Genomic DNA, 19997 nt, shown 5'->3' on the forward strand with positions numbered 1-19997 from the left:
GTTGGTGATAAGTCAACTAGCATTACTCTGTACAGTTCTACATACTATGTTTATATATATGTTTATTGTAATAAGTAGAGCATCAATTTCATAGCGGTCCTCATGGCAGTTTCTGACAAATCGCCATTAAAGAGTTATAGAGTCTGAGACAACCATGCTAAAAGGTTTCAAAAGCATGACAAAATGTTTTAATGGTGACACTCACACAGTAACCTGACAACTAACCTCCCTCTTTTGTTTTACCCAAAGAATCATCAAAGTCATCATTAAAATCTTTAAAATCCAAAGCTGTGAAAGTGATTTCAGAGGAGGATGGCAGCGGAATAGACAATGCAGTGACAACAGTAGCTACCACGTCGACAACAACGCAGCCTTCGACCACAACCACCCTGCCTTCAACTACAACCAAGCTGCCTACGACAACAACCACAACAAAGCTACCTACAACCACAACAAAGCTTCCTACTACGACGACCACCACAAAGCTTCCTACCACCACCACAACACAGCCTACGACAACAACGAAGCAGCCAACAACCATGACCACAACAACACAGCCTACGACAACGAAGCAGACAACAACCACGACCAAGCAGTCTACGACGATGACCACAACAAAGCTTCCTACTACCACAACGGAACTACCTTCTACGACCACAAAGCAAGCTGACACAGAGAAAACAACCCCAGGAAATAAAGGTATTACAACAACTCCTTTGTCTGAAGACCATGTTAGCCAAAGCCCATCTCCCCAACCTGATAAGGTGACCACATCCAACAGAATTGCTACCACAAAACCATTAAGCTTGCCATCCAGCACTACTTCTGGTATCACTGAGGCATTGATAATGTCTACTGCGGCTAGTGATAGCATAAGCAAAGACACGAGCTCTGCTGCTTTGAAAACCACCATTATTCCACCTAAAAGTACAACCACAATATCCAAGAGAGACACCACTACTGTAGCTATGGAAGCAACATCAGGAGCTGGTAGAGACAAGACCAATGCAGATGGCCACGTTGCAACAACAGTGGAAAATAATAAAGCAACAGATGAAACTAATAGACGAGATATAACTACTGCAAATAAAGAGACTGTAGTAACAAACAAAGACACAGTTAGAAATGCAGACACTTCAATAACTGATAAATCCATCACAACAAACACAGTAACTGAAACAGCCACAGGTGATAAAGATGCAACAACACAAGCCAGGGCAGACACCGCTACTGTAGTTGGAGAGACTGTAACAACAGGAGAAACAACAGGCAGTGAGACCATAGTAACTACAACAACGAATGCCCTGACCGGTGAAGAGACCACTGCTGCAGATAAGAAAACATCTGTAGAAAAAACAGAAGCCGAAGCTTCTAGTCAGGAGCTAACTACAGAAGATAAGGAAGATAGTACAGTTGAAACAAAAAACAGCAGGGCTTCTGATAGAAAAAAGATAACCACCCGTCTCACAGATTCAACTACAGATGATTCAAAAGAGACGGATGTAGGTGATAAAGAGACAACTACACTTGTGAAAAAGACGACTACAGAGAATAAGGAAACAGCAACAAACTCTAAAGAGAAATCTGTTACCAAAAAAAAGAGTTCTACTATTATTGAAGAAATAATTACATCTGCTGAAATGACAGCATCAGAGAACCCCAAAGATTCAAGCATGGCTGCTTTTACTGAGAGGATGTCAACTACAGAGTTGACAACCTTAGATGATGGCTCTGTTTCACCATCGGGTACAAAAGACACAGACACAAAAGAAATAGGGGTTACATCTCAGACTGTCAGGGAACCTAAGCCAACTCAGAAATCAACTAATGAGCCAGTTAACTCGGTGAGTCCACAAGACCAACAAACAAACTTATTCTCAACAACTCCTGCTACTCTGTTCACAGATACACCTCAGTCTGAGGGAAATTTTAGAAGTGCCAGGACAGAAAGGAGTACTACAGTCACAGAGACAATAACAACACAGACTGAGCCGCCAAGTGACTTAGGCAATCTTGATGATAAAAATGGCAGACCAGAAATTGAGAGTCCAGAAGGAACAACTATCAATTCAGAAACAGCAATTCAGGGAGATCCAACAAGTGGCGCACCTACTCCTGATAGTAATATTCAGGGTGACAAACCAGAAGAGACCACTGCAGTTGCAGATACATCGATAACAAGTGACACAGCAAGTTCTAATGATAAGATTGACAAAGTAGAAAGTGGCACCAGCATTACTACTACTACACAAGCTGATCTAGGTGATACAACCAGTCCTGATGGTGTTGATAAAGGTGACAAACCAGAAGGGACCTCTACAGTCAGTGAGACAACAACAACAACACAGACTGTTCCAGGTGACACAACCAATCCCGATGGTACTCCTGGAGTCCCAGGGACATCAATAACACAGACTACTGCAGGTGATGGAACTAATCCTGATGAGGTTGATAAAAGTGACAAACCAGAAGGGACCACTACAGTTACTGAAACAACAATACAGACTGATCCAGGTGACACAACCAATCCTGATGGGGTTGTTAGAGTCACCGAGACAACAACACAGACTGTTCCAGGTGACACAACCAATCCTAATGGTGTTCCTGGAGTCCCAGGGACATCAATAACACAGACTACTCCAGGTGATGGAACTAATCCTGATGAGGTTGATAAAAGTGACAGACCAGAAGGGGCCACTACAGTTACTGAAACAACAATAATACAGACTGATCCAGGTGACACAACCAATCCCAATGGTGTTCCTGGAGTCCCAGGGACATCAATAACACAAACTACTCCAGGTGATGGAACTAATCCTGATGAGGTTGATAAAAGTGACAGACCAGAAGGGGCCACTACAGTCACTGAAACAACAATACAGACTGATCCAGGTGACACAACCAATCCTGATGGGGTTGTTAGAGTCACCGAGACAACAACACAGACTGTTCCAGGTGACACAACCAATCCTAATGGTGTTCCTGGAGTCCCAGGGACATCAATAACACAGACTACTCCAGGTGATGGAACTAATCCTGATGAGGTTGATAAAAGTGACAGACCAGAAGGGGCCACTACAGTTACTGAAACAACAATAATACAGACTGATCCAGGTGATCCAACCAATCCCGATAGTACGCCTGGAGTCCCAGGGACATCAATAACACAGACTACTCCAGGTGATGGAACTAATCCTGATGAGGTTGATAAAAGTGACAAACTAGAAGGGACCACTACAGTCACTGAAACAACAATAATACAGACTGATCCAGGTGACCCAACCAATCCTAATGGTGTTCCTGGAGTCCCAGGGACATCAATAACCCAAACTACTCCAGGTGATGGAACTAATCCTGACAAACCAGAAGGAACTACTCCAGTCACTGAGACAACAACACAGACTAACCCAGGTGACACAACCAAGCCTGACAGTGTAGATAAAAATGACAAACCAGAGGGGACTACTACAGTCACAGAGACAATAATAGCACAGACAGATCCAGTTAGTGGAACACCCAGCCCTGTTGGTGATGATAAAGATGATAGGCCAGAAGGGGCTACTACAGTCACAGAGACAACAATAATACAGACGGATCCAGGTGACACAACCAAGCCTGACGGTGTTGATAAAAGTGACAAACCAGAAGAGACTACTACAGTCACAGAGACAACAATAATACAGACAGATCCAGGTGACACAACCAAGCCTGACAGTGTTGATAAAAGTTACAAACCAGAAGAGACTACTACAGTCACAGAGACAACAATAATACAGACAGATCCAGGTGACACAACCAAGCCTGACGGTGTTGATAAAAGTGACAAACCAAAAGAGACTACTACAGTCACAGAGACAACAATAATACAGACTGATCCAGGTGACACAACCAAACCTGACGGTGTTGATAAAAGTGACAAACCAGAAGAGACTACTACAGTCACAGAGACAATAATAATACAGACGGATCCAGGTGACACAACCAAGCCTGACGGTGTTGATAAAAGTGATAAACCAGAAGGAACTACTACAGTCACAGAGACAACAATAATACAGACTGATCCATCTAGTGGAACACCGAGCCCGGTTGATGATAAAAAAGACAGACCAGAAATTATCACTACTGTCAAAGAGACAATAGTTACCGTGACAACCCCTCAAAGTGGCACACCCAGCCCTGATGGTCAGAATGACAGGCCTGAAGTAACTACAATAACAGAGACTATAATAACAGAGATTAACCCAATCAGCCCTAGCAATGCTAATGAAAACATTCCTTCAACTAGGAATCCAGAGACCCCAGAAAAAACAACACCAAACCCCAAGCCGCCAAATGATCAGCCGAATCCCAAAGGCGATGAGAACGGTGACAAACCAGATGATACTACAAAAGTAACAGAGACAACAATAATTACACAGCCCAAGTCACCCAGTGAAACACCAAGTCCCAATCAAAGTGACAAACCAGACAAGCCAACTCAAGTCACACAGACAACTACTACCATCAAAACAGAATCCAAACCACTGAGTGATTCCCCTAACCCTGAGGAAAGTGACAAGCCAGATAGCATCACTACAGTTACGAAAACAACTACAACTACCACAACAGAATCAAATCCCAGTTCACCTAACCCCGATGACAATCCTAAAAATGGCAAGTCAGAAGTTATCACTAAAATTACACGGATAGTAACAACTACTACAACTACAACCACCACCCAATCAAATACAACTGACCATCCAGAAACAACCACCCGTGATGTTACAACTAATACAAAAATTGATCTTGTTTCAGATAGCGAACCCACCAAGGAAACTCCAACTAACAAGAATACAAACACTACAGTAACACAGGTGACTACAACTTCCTTGAAAACATCAAAAACCCCTGACACCCCATCCTCGACTGTGGACAAGACTACAACGTATACCTCCACTTTGCCCACCATACTTATACCTACAAAAAGAAAAACTACGACATACTCCACAATCTCTAGCGTAAGGCTTCCCGAGTGGATTACCAACCTAACTGCAGAGTATGTTCGACCAGAAAAGTTTGTCACACCTCTGTTGTACAAAGGTATGATTACTGCTACTTCTTTTATTTTATTTTTACACTTTTTAAATTTTAAAATTTCTTTTAATGCAATTGAGATAGATAGATAAATAAATAAATAAACAGACGATAGATTAGATAGATAGATAGATAGATAGATAGATAGATAGATAGATAGATGATAGATGATAGATGATAGATAGATGATAGATAGATGATAGATGATAGATAGATGATAGATAGATGATAGATAGATGATAGATGATAGATGATAGATGATAGATATAGACAGATAGATAGATAGATGATAGATAGATAGATAGATGATAGATAGATAGATAGATAGATAGATAGATAGATAGATAGATAGATGATAGATAGATAGATGATAGAGATAGATAGATAGATAGATAGATAGATAGATAGATAGATAGATAGATAGATAGATAGATATAGATAGATGGATAGATAATTGAATTTTAGGGTGAGTTTTTTGTTATGTTAAAAAAAGAACTGTGTATCAATAACTGTGCTGGTCCTGAGGGTTAACCGTGCAGCGAGGTCTGAGTCCAGTCCGAGGTCGAGGGTGCGGTATGGAGGCTGTCCGTCAAAGCTGAAGCGGGGTCCAAGGCAGGGAGTCGGGTGAGGTCAGGAACTCTGGCAGGAGAGCAGGACAGGGTGCAGGCAGGAACAGGCTACCAACGATGTTGCTCCCGCAACCTGGGACTGGCTGGCTTTTATCTGCCCCGAGGCATAGGGCGGCCCCGGTCCACAGGTGACTCGCCTCTCCTGGCCTGGAGGCGAGCACTCCTCCTGCGGAAACTTAGTTCCCTCCACCTCTCTGCCCTGAGCCTCTGCAGCTCAGGAGAGGCTGGAGGGTTACCGGACCCAGAGGCAACCTCAGCTTCCCCTGATGGGGCTGAGAGTGGAGCACCTGCAGGCAGTGGGTCCTCCATCACCTCAGGGGCCAGAGCAGACTCAGCTGGTGCATGCACCTGAAGATCCAGCACAGGTGAGGACCCTTCAGGCTCATGCTCCAGCCCCGGCTCAGCTGGTTCTGGAGGCGGGGACTCCTATGCAGGCTGGGATTCCTCAGGTTCAGCCTCCGAGTCCGAATCCCAGGCCATCACAATAACTCTCTCTGGAGTGAAGTTTTGAAGAACTACATGGGATTCTAGGAAAAGTCAAAGCAGAGATGCCTCCTATGTTTCCCCTCGAGTCTGAACGTGGGCAGTCTTCGCCAGTCTGGTGCCCTCCTTATGTTCTATAATATAACTCCTGTCAGCCCCAGCTGACATGTAGTCTGAAATACCTGGAGGGCACCAGGTTGACAACAGATAAGCGATGGTAACATGACGGACGTATTTATGAAGGTATTTTTCAAATACAGTGTGGTCCCACTTCATTATACAAAGTTTTATCATTAACATTTGCAATATTTAGTGTGAGAGGCTGGCTAGAATTGATTCCCCCCCCCCCCAGACATACGGGCCACAACATATCTGCATGCATCTGCTGGGTGTAAAAATATGAAAATGTGTAATAATGGCTGTTTTCATGTCCTCGGAGAGAAATGGCAACCCTTTGGTTAGAACAGGGGTTGGCTACGTGCGGCCCGTGGGCCAGATGCGGCCCACGAAGACCGTTTTACCCGCCCACTGTGCCGCCCCTGAGCCGCGCCGCCCGCTCGGGAATTCCCCTCGCTGCGCCGTGCTGGTTTAGTGCAGCGCGCGGGGACTCGCCGAGCGGTGCCGGAAATTGTGTCTGCACACGCGCATGCCCAGACGCTGAAGTGATTTCCAGCTCCGCGGACATGCGCAGACGTGATTTCCAGCATCACGCTGTGCCAGTCCAGCCCACGGAAGATCTCTGTGGGAGTGATCCGGCTCATGGCTGGTAAACCTTGCTGACCCCTGGGTTAGAAAGAGAACTCCAAAATAATGCACCAGGTAACTGTTTGGTATTTTTAGATTTCCAGGTGACAAGCAGGATTGTGGAGTGGGATGCACTGGTTATGCTCTGTGCAACTGTAATGTACTGGAAGAAAGGGCAACTCTTGAGAATGCCCTACGTATAATAACCCTTCCCCTGGCAATATGTAGCAGGAGGATCCTTATACTTGCTTTTGACCATTCTTTAATAGTTTTCTTTATGTTTTGCTTAAAGCTGAAGTCAAGAGTTTTACAGATTCACACTTTACATGGTGGAGAACGTCTTGTAAAAGTCAACAGGTGTTAATAATGCCATGTATCCTTATTCTTGCTCATTCTTGTTGCTAACATAGTCTCCGTGATAAGTTAGTTTTACATTGTCTGCACTGAAGTTCCACAGTCTGATGAGCCCCAGCACCAATACCATAAAGCACTTTTCGTCCCACATGGATAGGAGACTACAATACAGGTCCAGTGGAATGGGCATGGAGTCACAAAACCTTCAAGAGCAGAAGTGGCCAAGGCATGCATTTGTGTTGCCAAGGTGCTGTGAATCTGTCCCCATCCAGCCGTTTGGATGCAGCAAGAACTGCAGACATTATTCATCGGAGTTTAAATCAGGCCACAACTTTATGGATTACAGATACAAATGAGTTTCGGCTTAGCATTGGGTAGCCCACCAAGACCTCCAGCTCACCTGCTGAAGGATACTGGAGGGTCAAGCTTGGTGTGGGTTAGACCTATGATATACCTCAAATACAGTGGTACCTCTGGTTACGGACTTAATTCGTTCCGGAGGTCCGTTCTTAACCTGAAACTGTTCTTAACCTGAGGTACTACTTTAGCTAATGGGGCCTCCCGCTGCTGCCGCCTGATTTCTGTTCTCATCGTGGGGCAAAGTTCTCAACCCGAGGTACTACTTCTGGGTTAGCGGAGTCTGTAACCCAAAGTGTTTGTAACCCAAGGTACCACTGTAGGTACTACCCCACAGGCTTGCCATGCCGGGGAGTGCTATGGCCCTTGGCCCCTCCCTGGATGCTTGGACAGTAGCATCTCCCCTATGGATCCCTTTTTAAATTTTATTTTGACAAAGTAATAATCATAAATAAATAAGGTTAAAAATGTGCACCCCACCACCAAGACCATTCCATTGTAACTATCCAACCTCCCAACATTTCAACACCTCTTGCGATGGGGTGACCCCTTTCAGTTTTAACAGTACAAATTCTACAAACACCTCCCATTTCTCCTCAAAATCATTTCTCCTGCATATTCCCCATCTTATCTGAACGGCACATGTTAATTTATCATTAATAGCTATATCCCACACCTCTTTATACCATTCTTCCATTTTATATTCTGCTTGGCCCTTCCTAGCTATCATAAGTCGTGCAGCTGTCAATAAATTTGTGAGCAAGTTCTTCGTAGCCTGTGAACCTTCCACCCCATCATAAATTGATAATAATGCTACCTCTGGACTTTTGGTTAGCTTTAGCCCAGTAATCTATGGATCCCTTTAATGGGATACCCCCACCACCATGGAGGAGGAAACCCAGACACACAATGCCCTCTCTGCCACTGACTAGGAATATACCCAATGCCATATCCATCAAAGGTATGGCCATTGCTATGAGGAAGGCAAAACCCTCAGACAGGCCCAATTAGTCTGATAGGACAAATCCCTGCCTGCCCCAAATATGCCAACCATAAAAACCATAGCAAGGTCAAGCAAATACATTTATTGCCAGCAAACCATTAGGCCATGACTGGGGGAGGGAAGGAGGGAGGGAGGGAAAACCGAAGCCAACTGTGGTCCTGAGTGAGGGACACACCGGCTTTCCTTCCCTCAGAGTGAACCTAGATGAGGACTCCTGAGGAATTGAGCCTGGGCCCAACCATACCCTCAGCCACACCTGTGGTTGGCCACAAACATGGGTGGGCAAATTTGAATCCTGCGTCAGCCAGGAGAGGTTGGAACGTCTTCCAATCAGGCGGGGGAGACCAGGAATGTGTTGCAGGAAGGGCGACAGGATCAGAGGTGGCAGCGGACTGCGAACACTGTGTCACTGAAAGGGTGAGCAGATAAGGCCCATGCAGTGTGCAACGCACCCAGCTTCTATATATTACAAAGCTAAGTGTCCAACCCTCACCCAATCCTATCTGCATGAATACACTGCACTCTTAACAGTACTAAAAAAGGACTTGGACTAACCGTTGGTACCAACATGCTGTTGTGATGGCAGTGGCAAAGCTTGATATAATCAGTGCCTTTATGTTGATTCAGCTCCACCAGAGGGTGTATCCATTCTCTAGCCTTCAGCCAGTTGGCGTGAAAGAACCCTGACAAAAATACACTCAGGTTGTATGTGTACAATTCAGAAATACTTTGCAAGAATGATGTGTTTCCTTAACATTTCCCACTTCCCCCCAATCCATTGCCATGTTAGAAGAGCAGAGAAAGGTGAAGAAGCCTTGTAGAAGAGCAACAGTTGCAATCATAGACCTGGCAGGTGTAATTTCAACTCCTAGACTGGAATTACACGCTAAGCTGTGTTGTATTTTACTTTATTTTCCCCAAGGAGCTCAGGCATGGTCTACCTACACCCATGATATTCTTACATTATGTTGGGAGGGGTGGGTAAAGTTAAGCTGACAGAGAGTGACTGGCCCAAACTCACCCAGCAAAATTTATCGACAAGCAGGGATTTGAACATAAATCGTATGGGTCCAAATACAACCATCTTCTCAACAACAACGTTTTTTTTTCCAATATGTGGGTATTTCTATGAGTACATTTAGCAATACATTAACACCAGAAAGCAAAAGACACACGTGACAGGAGGGATCCAGCTTAAAGTTGTTCTGTCTTTGCCAAAACCTGCCTCAGAGGACTGTTGTGAGGATAAAAATGAGCGGGACTGTACCACCTAACAGCTTCTTTAAGAAAGGGTGGAACAAGACTAATGAATTTGAGCGTTGCCAAAAATTATTCCCATATGAGCCCATACACCCAATTGCTCATCTGCAACACAATAATGATCAATCTCATGTATATGAGTGGTATAGAATATTAACACCACCTTCCAGTAGTCATATCAGTAGACTTAAGCTGTATTTTTTTAAAAAAGTTTTTATTTGATTGACTATAGCGTATCAAATGGTGCCCTTTGGGTTGATACGAATGTTAAAATCAAAGCTTTTGAAGACCATGTATGGTTGCATCTACACAATGGCTTTCCCCAATGAATCCTGGGAGCTGTAGTTTGTTAACGGGGCTAGTAACCGTGCTATGTGAAGGGTCAAATAAAGTTTCCAAGATTCTTTGGGGGAAGACATGGCTATTAAAGTGCTTTAAATGCATGGTGTCAATATGAGCAAAGTATCAGAGAAGTATAGCGCTGGAAGGAATCTTTTTGACCATCTGGATCAATCTTCCCCAAACTTGGCCCTCCAGTTGTTTTTGGACTACAATTCCCACCATCCCTGACCACCGGTCATGCTAGCTAGGGATTATGGGAGTTGTAGTCCAAAAAACAGGTGGAGGGCCAAGTTTGGAAACACTGAACCTTGTCCAAGCCCCTGCTCAGGGCAGGAAATCCAGGGCCAGAGCATCCCCAACAGATTCTCTGATTAGCCTTTGCTTTAAGACCTCTAGACTTATCACCCTGATAAGTAATGTGTTTGACTGTCAAACTGTTCTTGCCAGTAAGTAGTTTCTCCTCATGACAACTGAAATCTGCCCTCCTGTAAACTTTAGCTTGTTAGACCCAGTCCTGCCTTTTGTTCCTTGCTCCTCTCCTCCAGGATAAAAATGCCCAGTTGCTCCAACCTTTTCCTCATAAGAGCTTATTTTCCATGATTGTGTATGGTCTGATTGGAGAGCAAATGACTGGATCCTTGAGAACCTTCTAGAACTGGTCAGTGCAAATATTTTGGAGAGGAGCGCTCAAAGTCAATTAGCAAGGAGTACATTAAATCTGGCATTTATCTTTGTAAGAATTATGTCCTTGGAACAAATCTTAGGGTTAATGCCCAGTGAATATTGTTATCATAAACTAAAGCATTTGGGATTAACCTTTTTTAGTAGAGGATCCTTCGCGATATAAAACTTGGAATTGTAAAATTAAAATGACTTATTTTGTACCAGATGTACCTCAAGAGATGAACTTATGTAACCGGAAGCCGGCAGATGGGATAGTCCCTTTACAAAATGGATCACTGGCTGTATTCAGAGGTGAGTAAGCAGACTGGTGAGCTTAATGTTGTTCTTGTTTACAAAATATGACAAAAATGCAGAACATATTATTATGTACGTATCAGTCCCAGTTCAGATGAATGTGCTTTCAACTAAACATATACACACAAATGACTGATTGTTCCTGGTGGACAAGTATCCCCAACCTCACCCACATCAAAAATACACAGCCTGTTGTCCCCCCTTAAAAAGGCACAGCCAGTACTTTAAAAAGCATGGAACTGCCAAGGGAGATGTACATCAAATAAGCCTACTTTCATAGAGCCATCTCTTTCACTGGACTGGGACAATTACGTTTCAATGGCCAAAGAACACTTGCCTTTTGCAGAAAATAGCTACCACCGTCTTCAAACCACCAAAAACAACATGTACAGGATTCCACAAATTGATGCACCAGGGCACCACTCTTGTCCCTTCTAGCAAGTACCCCTAGGTTGAGAAGGTTGAGTACTACAGAGAGAGTGATTCCTGAGGATTAATCCATTCCCCTTTCTCCACCCCTTCAACCTCTGCTTGATTTTGCAGGCCATTACTACTGGTTGCTGAATGGAACGAGTCCACCATCACCTTGCCCCCGTAAAATCACAGAGGTGTGGGGTATCCCCTCTCCCATCGACACAGTCTTCTCTAGATGTAACTGTGATGGCAAAACCTTCTTTTTTAAGGTGGGTCACATGAATTCCTCAATGTGCATGACAGATCACAGACATGTTGACATTTGTAGGTGGCGATTATAACTTGGAGATTATCAATGTCGCACAAAAACGAAACAAATGAACACACATAACCTGAATTTTGCAACCATAAAATGTCACACTCTGCATTGCTTATATCCTTACTTACCATGCACCGGTTAATTGGTGATTGTTGGTTGTCCAAACTATTCTTTGTACAGATGGATGCGTTTTGTAGAATCTGTGAAGTTTTATTTCTGTGGTGGTTTCGGTCAGATGCAAGAAAGAAGTTGTGCTTTTCTCCGAGGCGCTTAACTTGTGTCTGGGCTGTACAACTTCAGACTGTAGGCAGGACTCACATGATCAAATGTTTCCCTAAACAAAAATAAAACAAAATGATTAATTCCACCCTCACAGAAAACTAGCACTACCATATCATGGAGCAGGCTTCATCCTCTCCCAACCAACATTATTTGAGCACCGCATAACAGCTGTCATTTTCTGGCTTGAAATACCTTCATGGCCATTTCTAGAGATGAGCTAGGATACAATCGCAACTCTTAGTGGAGTTAAGCATGCCTAAGGCTGTAATTCAATGCACTGTTACCTAGGAATAAGCCCAACTAAACATAATGAGACTTATTTCTGGGGAAATAGGCTCAGGGTTATGTTACCACTGTGTTAGATTGAGGCCACTGGTACAGAAGTTTTTCCAAGTGACCTTTTTATTGATCATTTATCCTGACTGATTTGCACAAAGTTTGCAGGGTGCCTATGCAAGGCTGTTGTTCATTAAGTCTTCATTCTCACTTGTTTGCGGGGAGGTGATATGACGTTGTATCAAGCAATAGCTCTCTCAATTTTTCCTTCTTGTACACTGCCCAGTTTTTAAAATACTGTATACAGTGGTACCTTGATTTACAACCATAATCTGTTCCAGAGGTCCATTTGTAAACCAAAACAGGTTGTAACCCAAGGCGTGCTTTCGCCAATGTGCCTCCAAAAAACACACAAATGTTTGTAACCCAAAATGGGTTGTAATCCCAAAAAAGGTTGCAAACTGGGACACGCACTTCTGGGTTTGACGTGTTTGTAATCCAAAACATACGCAAACCAAGTCGTATGCAAACCAAGGTACGACTGTATATATTTTGGGAAACGGCTTTGTTGTGCAAGAGTGGTGAATTCACTTTAATTGTGCAGACCGAATTTGTTGATATGCAGTTGAATCCCACCCATGAAAAAGAGAATGTCCGGAAGGACTTTAGGCAGCAGCAAAGATAGGAAGCATATGCTGCCTTCACCTTTAAGCACAATAAGGAGTGGGAAAGTTAATGAGCACAAGCAAAGCTGTCAGTCAGCTAAATAAATCTCAGTATCTGATTTTTAATCAGTTACATTGGCACAAATGTGGAAGAGGTTTTTGTCATACATGTGGAGGGAAAACCTTGCAGAGTTCTCAAAATATAGACCAGAGGCAATTATATGCCACCCAGTGGAGCTTTTACTTGTGCTGAAGGCAAATGAGCATCACGGTCACCTTCAGGATTGGCGCAGTCTATAAAAAATCCAGTTGCAGCACTTACAGAAACTTACAAACTCATTTTATGAGACTAAAATCTTAACACTAAGCATCCCTATGTACAGAACAGAGATAGAAAGAGAAAGGGAAACCAAACCCAGGCTCCTTCTGGCCTATATTTATACTCAGCATGACCTTAATTGGAAGGAGGTAAGAGAACCAGTTAAAATCAAATGCACTCAGAAATAACCCAAACAATCATGACCCTTCTGTCTGCCTCTCTCACACAGAGAAGCTTCTAGAATCCTCTTGAATTCATAGGAGTAGGAATGATCTCTATACATCAGCTCAAGACTTTATGCACTAAGAAATGCAAGCTGACACTCCCCCCATTTCTTAGTTGAGGGAAATATTGATCTGCAAAACACTTATAGAAAAAAAACATTGCATGTACACCTTCCTTCTACATCTAGTTATGCAAAACACGAGTCAGCTCCTCCTGAAATTTACCTCAGGAAATGGGAAACACCACCAAGCATTCAGCTCAAGTCCCATAAAGACAGCTTCTGACCAGCTTACTCCCCAGGAACACCTGGCACAGGCATTGCATTAAATAACGAGCGTCAATTACCACCAGCTGATCCAGCTTCCACCTTTAAAGGAATACTTCCCAAAAAGTGGGAGTAGGACCTCTGTTCTTACTTTGCAAAACCTTTAGGTAGTTCACTTTGTGTCGTTCTACACTAGGGTTCTCTCAAGAGCCAGTTCAAACCACCTGTACTCGGAAATAACCCAAACCGTCATGACCCTTCTGCCTGCTTCCCTCACACACAGAAGCTTCCAGAAGGGTCATGATGTACTTATTTCCGAGTACAGGTGGTTTGAATTGGTTCTCTTATCTCCTTCCAATTAAGGTCATGCTTAAGAAGGTTGAGTTGTTTTGTTCTGGGAGTCAGGGTGTCTTTCTGCTAGTCACAGAAGCATATGGGAATACTGTTTTTCTGCTGATAAATTGCAGGTCTAGCAACAAAAAGCTAGGGTTTATTCTTGTGGAAGGAAGGTGTAATACATGCAATGTTTTTTCTCCTATAAGTGTTTTGCAGATCAATACTTCCTGCAACTAACAAATGGGGGGAGTGTCAGTTTGCATTTCTTATTGCATAAAGTATTGATCTGATGTATAGAGATTATCCCTATTCTGATTAATTCAAGAGGATTCTACAAGCTTCTGGAAGCTTCTCTGTGTGAGAGAGGCAGGAAGAAAGGTCATGATGGTTTGGGTTATTTTTGAGTACAGTGGTACCTCAGTTTACGAACTTAATCTGTTCCAGAAGTCCGTTCTTAACCCAAAACCATTCTTAAACCAAGGCTCGCTTTCCATAATGGGCCTACTGCCGCTGGTGCCCTTCCACTGTTCGGATTCTGTTCTTAGACCGAGGTAAAGTTCTCAAACCAAGACACTATTTCCAGTTTTGCAGAGTTTGTAAACCAAATCGTTCCTAGACTGCTCTTAAACCAAGGTACCACTGTACATTTGATTTAAACTGGTTCTCTTACCTCCTTCCAGTTAAGGTCATTTTTTATTTTTTATGGACTGTGCCAATCCTGAATATATTTGGATTTGTGACCATGATGCTCTTTTGCCTTCAGCACAAGTAAAAGCTCTGCTGGGTGAAATATGGCCTCTGGTCTATTTTTTGAGAATTCTGCAACGTGTTTTAAGGTTTTCCTCCACACATATGACAGTTTTGAAGAACAACATATTTTTCTCTTCTTTTCATTCGGTGCAGATATGTGTCACACAGGGAGTCAGGTTAGAAACGACATTCTCCCCTTTCTTTCACATTTCTTACAAAATGGTGTCTAAGCCATGCAGGTTTTTTATGAATATGTGTATTAACACACCTGACATTTTTTTAAGTGATGCCTGATTAATTGGCAACACTATTCTAGTCAGTCACCTGTCCAGGTTTTTTGAACTGGCTGACCCATTAAACACTGCAGCCTTAAGCAAGCTTCATTTATAAACCTAACAACATTTCAGCCAGAATGACAGATCGGTTTTTGTGCGCACCATTAATGTCTCTGAAGAAGAGGGAGAAACCACCACAGAGTTTGGCACCTGGTAAAAACATCTTAAAAATTAATTTGGAAACAGCTTGAAGGACGGGAGTAGTTTCCAAGAAACACTAAAACGCTGCGCCACACCTCATATTAAATATTTCCTATTCCTCAGCTGCAATTTAGTGACCCCTGAAATGCCAGCAATCTGTGTTCATTATACCACAATATAATAAGGAAGTTTGTGGGAAGGACAGGATATTCTGCTGAAGGAATCCAAGCAATAACCTTCCAGGAAGCTGAAAGGAAGTGGGGCACAAAATCTGGCTGCATTCGCTATTCTTGGTGACCCCTCAAAATTTTGCAACTGTTTGGGTAGTTGGGCTGGTTCTGTTTGGTGAGGTTTTCTAGAGACGTCCCAGATTTAGAGAAGCCATCCTGGTTTCTGATTTGATCCTGGAATGTCCCATTTTTCCTTAGGATGTCCCCATTTTCATTGGAGAAATGTTGGAGGGTACGGAGTTCTCCAAGCCCCCAAGCCATCAGAAGGCAACCCTATATAGGGAAGATTTTTTTTTAATGTTTAATGCTTTATTATGTTTTTTATATATGTCGGAAGCAGCCCAGACTGGGCTGGGGCAACCCAGTAAGATATGTGGGGTATAAAATTGTAAAGTTATCATGATGGAATGTTGTTTTTTAGTCGTTTAGTCGTGTCCGACTCTTCGTGACCCCATGGACCAGAGCACACCAGGCACTGGTCCACAGCCTCTCGCAGTTTGGTCAGACTCATGTTTGTAGCTTCGAGCACACTGTCCAACCATCTCATCCTCTGTCGTCCCCTTCTCCTTGTGCCCTCCATCTTTCCCAGCATCAGGGACTTTTCCAGGGAGTCTTATCTTCTCATGAGGTGGCCAAAGTCTTGGAGCCTCAGCTTCAGGATCTGTCCTTCCAGTGAGCCCTCAGGGCTGATTTCCTTAAGAATGGATAGGTTTGATCTTCTTGCAGTCCATGGGACTCTCAAGAGTCTCCTGCAGCACCATAATTCAAAAGCATCAGTTCTTCGGCAATCAGCCTTCTTTATGGTCCAGCTCTCACTTCCATGATGGAATGGGGTGCCCCTATTTTTATTGGAGAAATGTTAGAGGGTATAGAGGTGGCGCCGGGTTGATTTTAAGACCCTTGCATATCTAACCTTTAAGCAAGAGGGTTTTGCCATTGTTGTTTAAGCCAAATGCGAGAGCCAGTTTGATGTCGTATTTAGTGTGATGTTTTGGACCCAGTTTCAAAATCCCACTCAGCCCAAGCTACCTGGCAGGGTGGTTATGAAGATAAAAGGCGGACAGGAGGAACAATGGATAGTGCTTGGATCAAACTGAAAGGAAACCTGGGGTATAAATTTAAGAACAAATGAATCATATTTTTATATTCTATGAGGTATGCTCACTTACGTCTAAACAATTAACTGTGTTCCAGATCATATTTTCCCACACTGTCTTCTGCTTCTTTCTTATGTTCTCAATATATGTTGCCAGCGTTTTGTGGGTTTTTTTGCTTTTAAAAAGGACACACCTAAAATTGAAGTCTTGCAAGTAAGCCAAGCCGGGCAGTAACTTCAGTAGGTCAGATTCTGACTGCCAAATCTTGCCTGTTTTATTGAAAATGACCAGTGTTTTTTTTGTTTTTGTTTTTAAGTTAAGCTAATTCCTTCCATCTAACCACATATATGCCAGTGACCATTGGCACGGTCTATCTAAAGATACATTTGTTCATTTTGAAGTAAAGTGTTGGCACAGGTTTTCACAATTTTTTGGGGGGCTAAATCTCAGGAAAATCAACATGACTGCAAATAGGCCCTGCCCTAGTATTAGACAGATGTCATAATTTGCAAATGGGTAATTGGCAAGAGGCTACATTTTATTTACTGAATTTCCCCCAAAGAGGATAAATTTGGATTAAATGGGAGATGGAGAAATACTAACTGGTATTTCGATGCCAATATGTGGATGCTGCAACAAACAACAACACGAAAAACACACATAGATGAGGAGGACCCGTCCCCAATAGACACACAGTCCTCCCCAAAACAAAATGGTGGCCACCTCCAGTGATTCAAAAACAGAAAGGTCTATTTTATTTGCTGTTGTGAAGGGAAAAAATGTTTGAAAAAGTCCCTTCTTTTCCAGACACTCTTAAGTCTTCGTTGTTATTACTTTACGTCTATTGCTGGTGTGTTGCTGTAGATCAGGGGTCAGCAAACTTTTTCAGCAGGGGGCCGGTCGACTGTCCCTCAGACCTTGTGGGGGGCCAGACTATATATTTTTTTTGGGGGGGGATGAACGAATTCCTATGCCCCGCAAATAACCCAGAGATGCATTGTAAATAAAAGCACACATTCTACTCATGTAAAAATACGCTGATTCCTGGACCATCCACAGGCCGGATTTAGAAGGCGATTGGGCCGGATCCGGCCCCCGGACCTTAGTTTGCCTTCCCATGCTGTAAAGTGAGAAAATAAAGATAAAACCAATCCAGAAATAATTTGAATTAATACAGCTAGTGGACATACATATGCATAGTCCCAAAGCAAAATATATATACAACAACATATGTCCACATTAGAGGCACGTAAGCCCAATGAAATCTACATTTAATGTTTGACGTAACTTCAGCCATTTTAATTCTCAGGATTCTCAGTACTGGCGCTTCACCAATGATAAGATGGATTCTGGCTATCCCAAGGCAATTGTAAAAGGATTTGGAGGACTGAATGGAAAAATTACAGGTGCTCTCTCTGTGGCTAAACACAAGAACAGGCCAGAAACGGTTTATTTCTTTAAAAAAGGTAAGATTTATATTTAGGGTACATGTCAGATACATCGGAAACACCGGATAGAATCCAATATGCAAGGCTAAGGAGAGCCTGGGTTATTTTTTTAAAAAAGGTAAAGGGACCCCTGACCATTAGGTCCAGTCGTGACCAACTCTGGGGTTGCGGCGCTCATCTCGCTTTATTGGCCGAGGGAGCCGGTGTACAGCTTCCGGGTCATGTGGCCAGCATGCCTAAGCCGCTTCTGGCGAACCAGAGCAGCGCACGGAAACGCCGTTTACCTTCCCGCCGGAGTGGTACCTATTTATCTACTTGCACTTTGACAGGCTTTCAAACTGCTAGGTTGGCACGAGACCTCTACTTAGAAACCCCCAATAAAGGAGAATCTGCCTCCTTGAAGCTGGGAATTGTAGTTTTGTGGGGTCCAGGGCCAGGCCTTCCTAGCTGGGGACCTGAACCTGTAACAGTGTGGTGGGTATCGTTTCTTGCGTTGTGCCTTCAAATACTTTCATCGATACAATCATATCTGATTTAGGCGGCAACCTCCAGCAATATACCTACAAACAAGGAGGAACGAAGAAATGCAGCAAAAAGAAAGTGGCGACTGTGAACTATCCGGCTTACAAACCAAAAGCTGTGATCAGGAAAAGGCGGAGGCGCTTTGAACGTTCAGTAAGACCGGCTCAAATTCTCCGGACCGTCAGAGTCCAGCATCGCCCGGTTGTTCAGTTCAGGCACCAGCCAACTGGTATGTTCACCGTCTTGTACTGTTAATAGTCTACAATCAAGCAGTGGGGATGTTTAAATCATGTGGAATTAAAAATGAAGCGGTCTGTGTGCATGACTGCAGTATAGCTGTTTCAAACACTATATACAAGGCATAGGCAAACTTGGCCCTCCAGATGTTTTTGGCCTACAACTCCCATGATCCCTAGCTAGCAGGACCACTAGTCAGGGATGATGGGAATTGTAGTCCCAAAACATCTGGAGGGTCGAGTTTGCCTATGCATGCTATATAGCAGGACGTCCAACTCCCAAGAGACTGTGAGATGCTCCCAGGAAAAAAATTGAGTGATCATTTTTTTTGTGGGGGGGGGGGAGTTCAGAGTTGTCAAGCTTTTTTTAGGGGGAAATGTTGGAGTTGTGGAGCTCACCAAAACAAAAGCCGGTCAGCGCTAACTCTGTCTTCCGGTTTAGCGATGCTGCGCGACTGAAGGAAATGAGGGGGCAGCGACGGAAATCAGCTAGCGATTGACTGGCTGGACATCCCTGCTATAAAGGATGGATTTCCCCCATCTACACTATTTTTGGGGGAATATTTATATATATGTAAAAGCAACCTATGCCTTTGTTTCATGTGTTACATGCCCAGTGGTTATCAACACTTCAGTGATTTGATAGCCTCTCTTTCCTAATGTTTCCTTTTGTTTTTGCAGGAGTCTTGCAGCCAGAGGTCAAAGTTGCCTCCTACTGGAGAGGATTCCCAAAAGAAGTGAATTCTGTTATATCGGTTCCAAATGATCGGAAGCCAGATGGTTATGATTACTATGCTTTTTCTAAAGGTATGTTGAAGCTAAAACATCACTACTGCCGCCACCAAGACGGGCAAATATCTAAGGCTGCTTTTTACAAATTAATTTTGTACCTCAGTTCAGTTCAGTAACTAAAT

At 43.4% G+C, this 19997-nt stretch overlaps 1 protein-coding gene across 2 annotated transcripts in view; it reads left to right on the forward strand.

Annotated features, from left to right (window-relative positions):
* PRG4 (proteoglycan 4) overlaps window positions 1-19997 on the forward strand; it is a 39314-nt gene that overhangs the window by 18238 nt on the left and 1079 nt on the right. The window contains exons 7-15 of one of the 2 annotated variants that reach the window (XM_083743730.1): window positions 250-2514; window positions 2578-2892; window positions 2956-4657; window positions 4799-5079; window positions 11134-11220; window positions 11767-11906; window positions 18187-18343; window positions 18864-19076; window positions 19765-19890. In XM_083743730.1, coding sequence (XP_083599856.1) covers window positions 250-2514; window positions 2578-2892; window positions 2956-4657; window positions 4799-5079; window positions 11134-11220; window positions 11767-11906; window positions 18187-18343; window positions 18864-19076; window positions 19765-19890 — 5286 coding nt within the window. Of the gene's footprint in view, window positions 1-249; window positions 2515-2577; window positions 2893-2955; window positions 4658-4794; window positions 5080-11133; window positions 11221-11766; window positions 11907-18186; window positions 18344-18863; window positions 19077-19764; window positions 19891-19997 lie in introns of both variants that reach the window. The other variant, XM_083743731.1, reaches the window with a different exon arrangement.

The sequence above is a fragment of the Podarcis gaigeae genome (genome assembly GCF_964106915.1).
Source record: "Podarcis gaigeae genome assembly, chromosome: 6".
Taxonomy (NCBI): Eukaryota; Metazoa; Chordata; class Lepidosauria; order Squamata; family Lacertidae; genus Podarcis; species Podarcis gaigeae.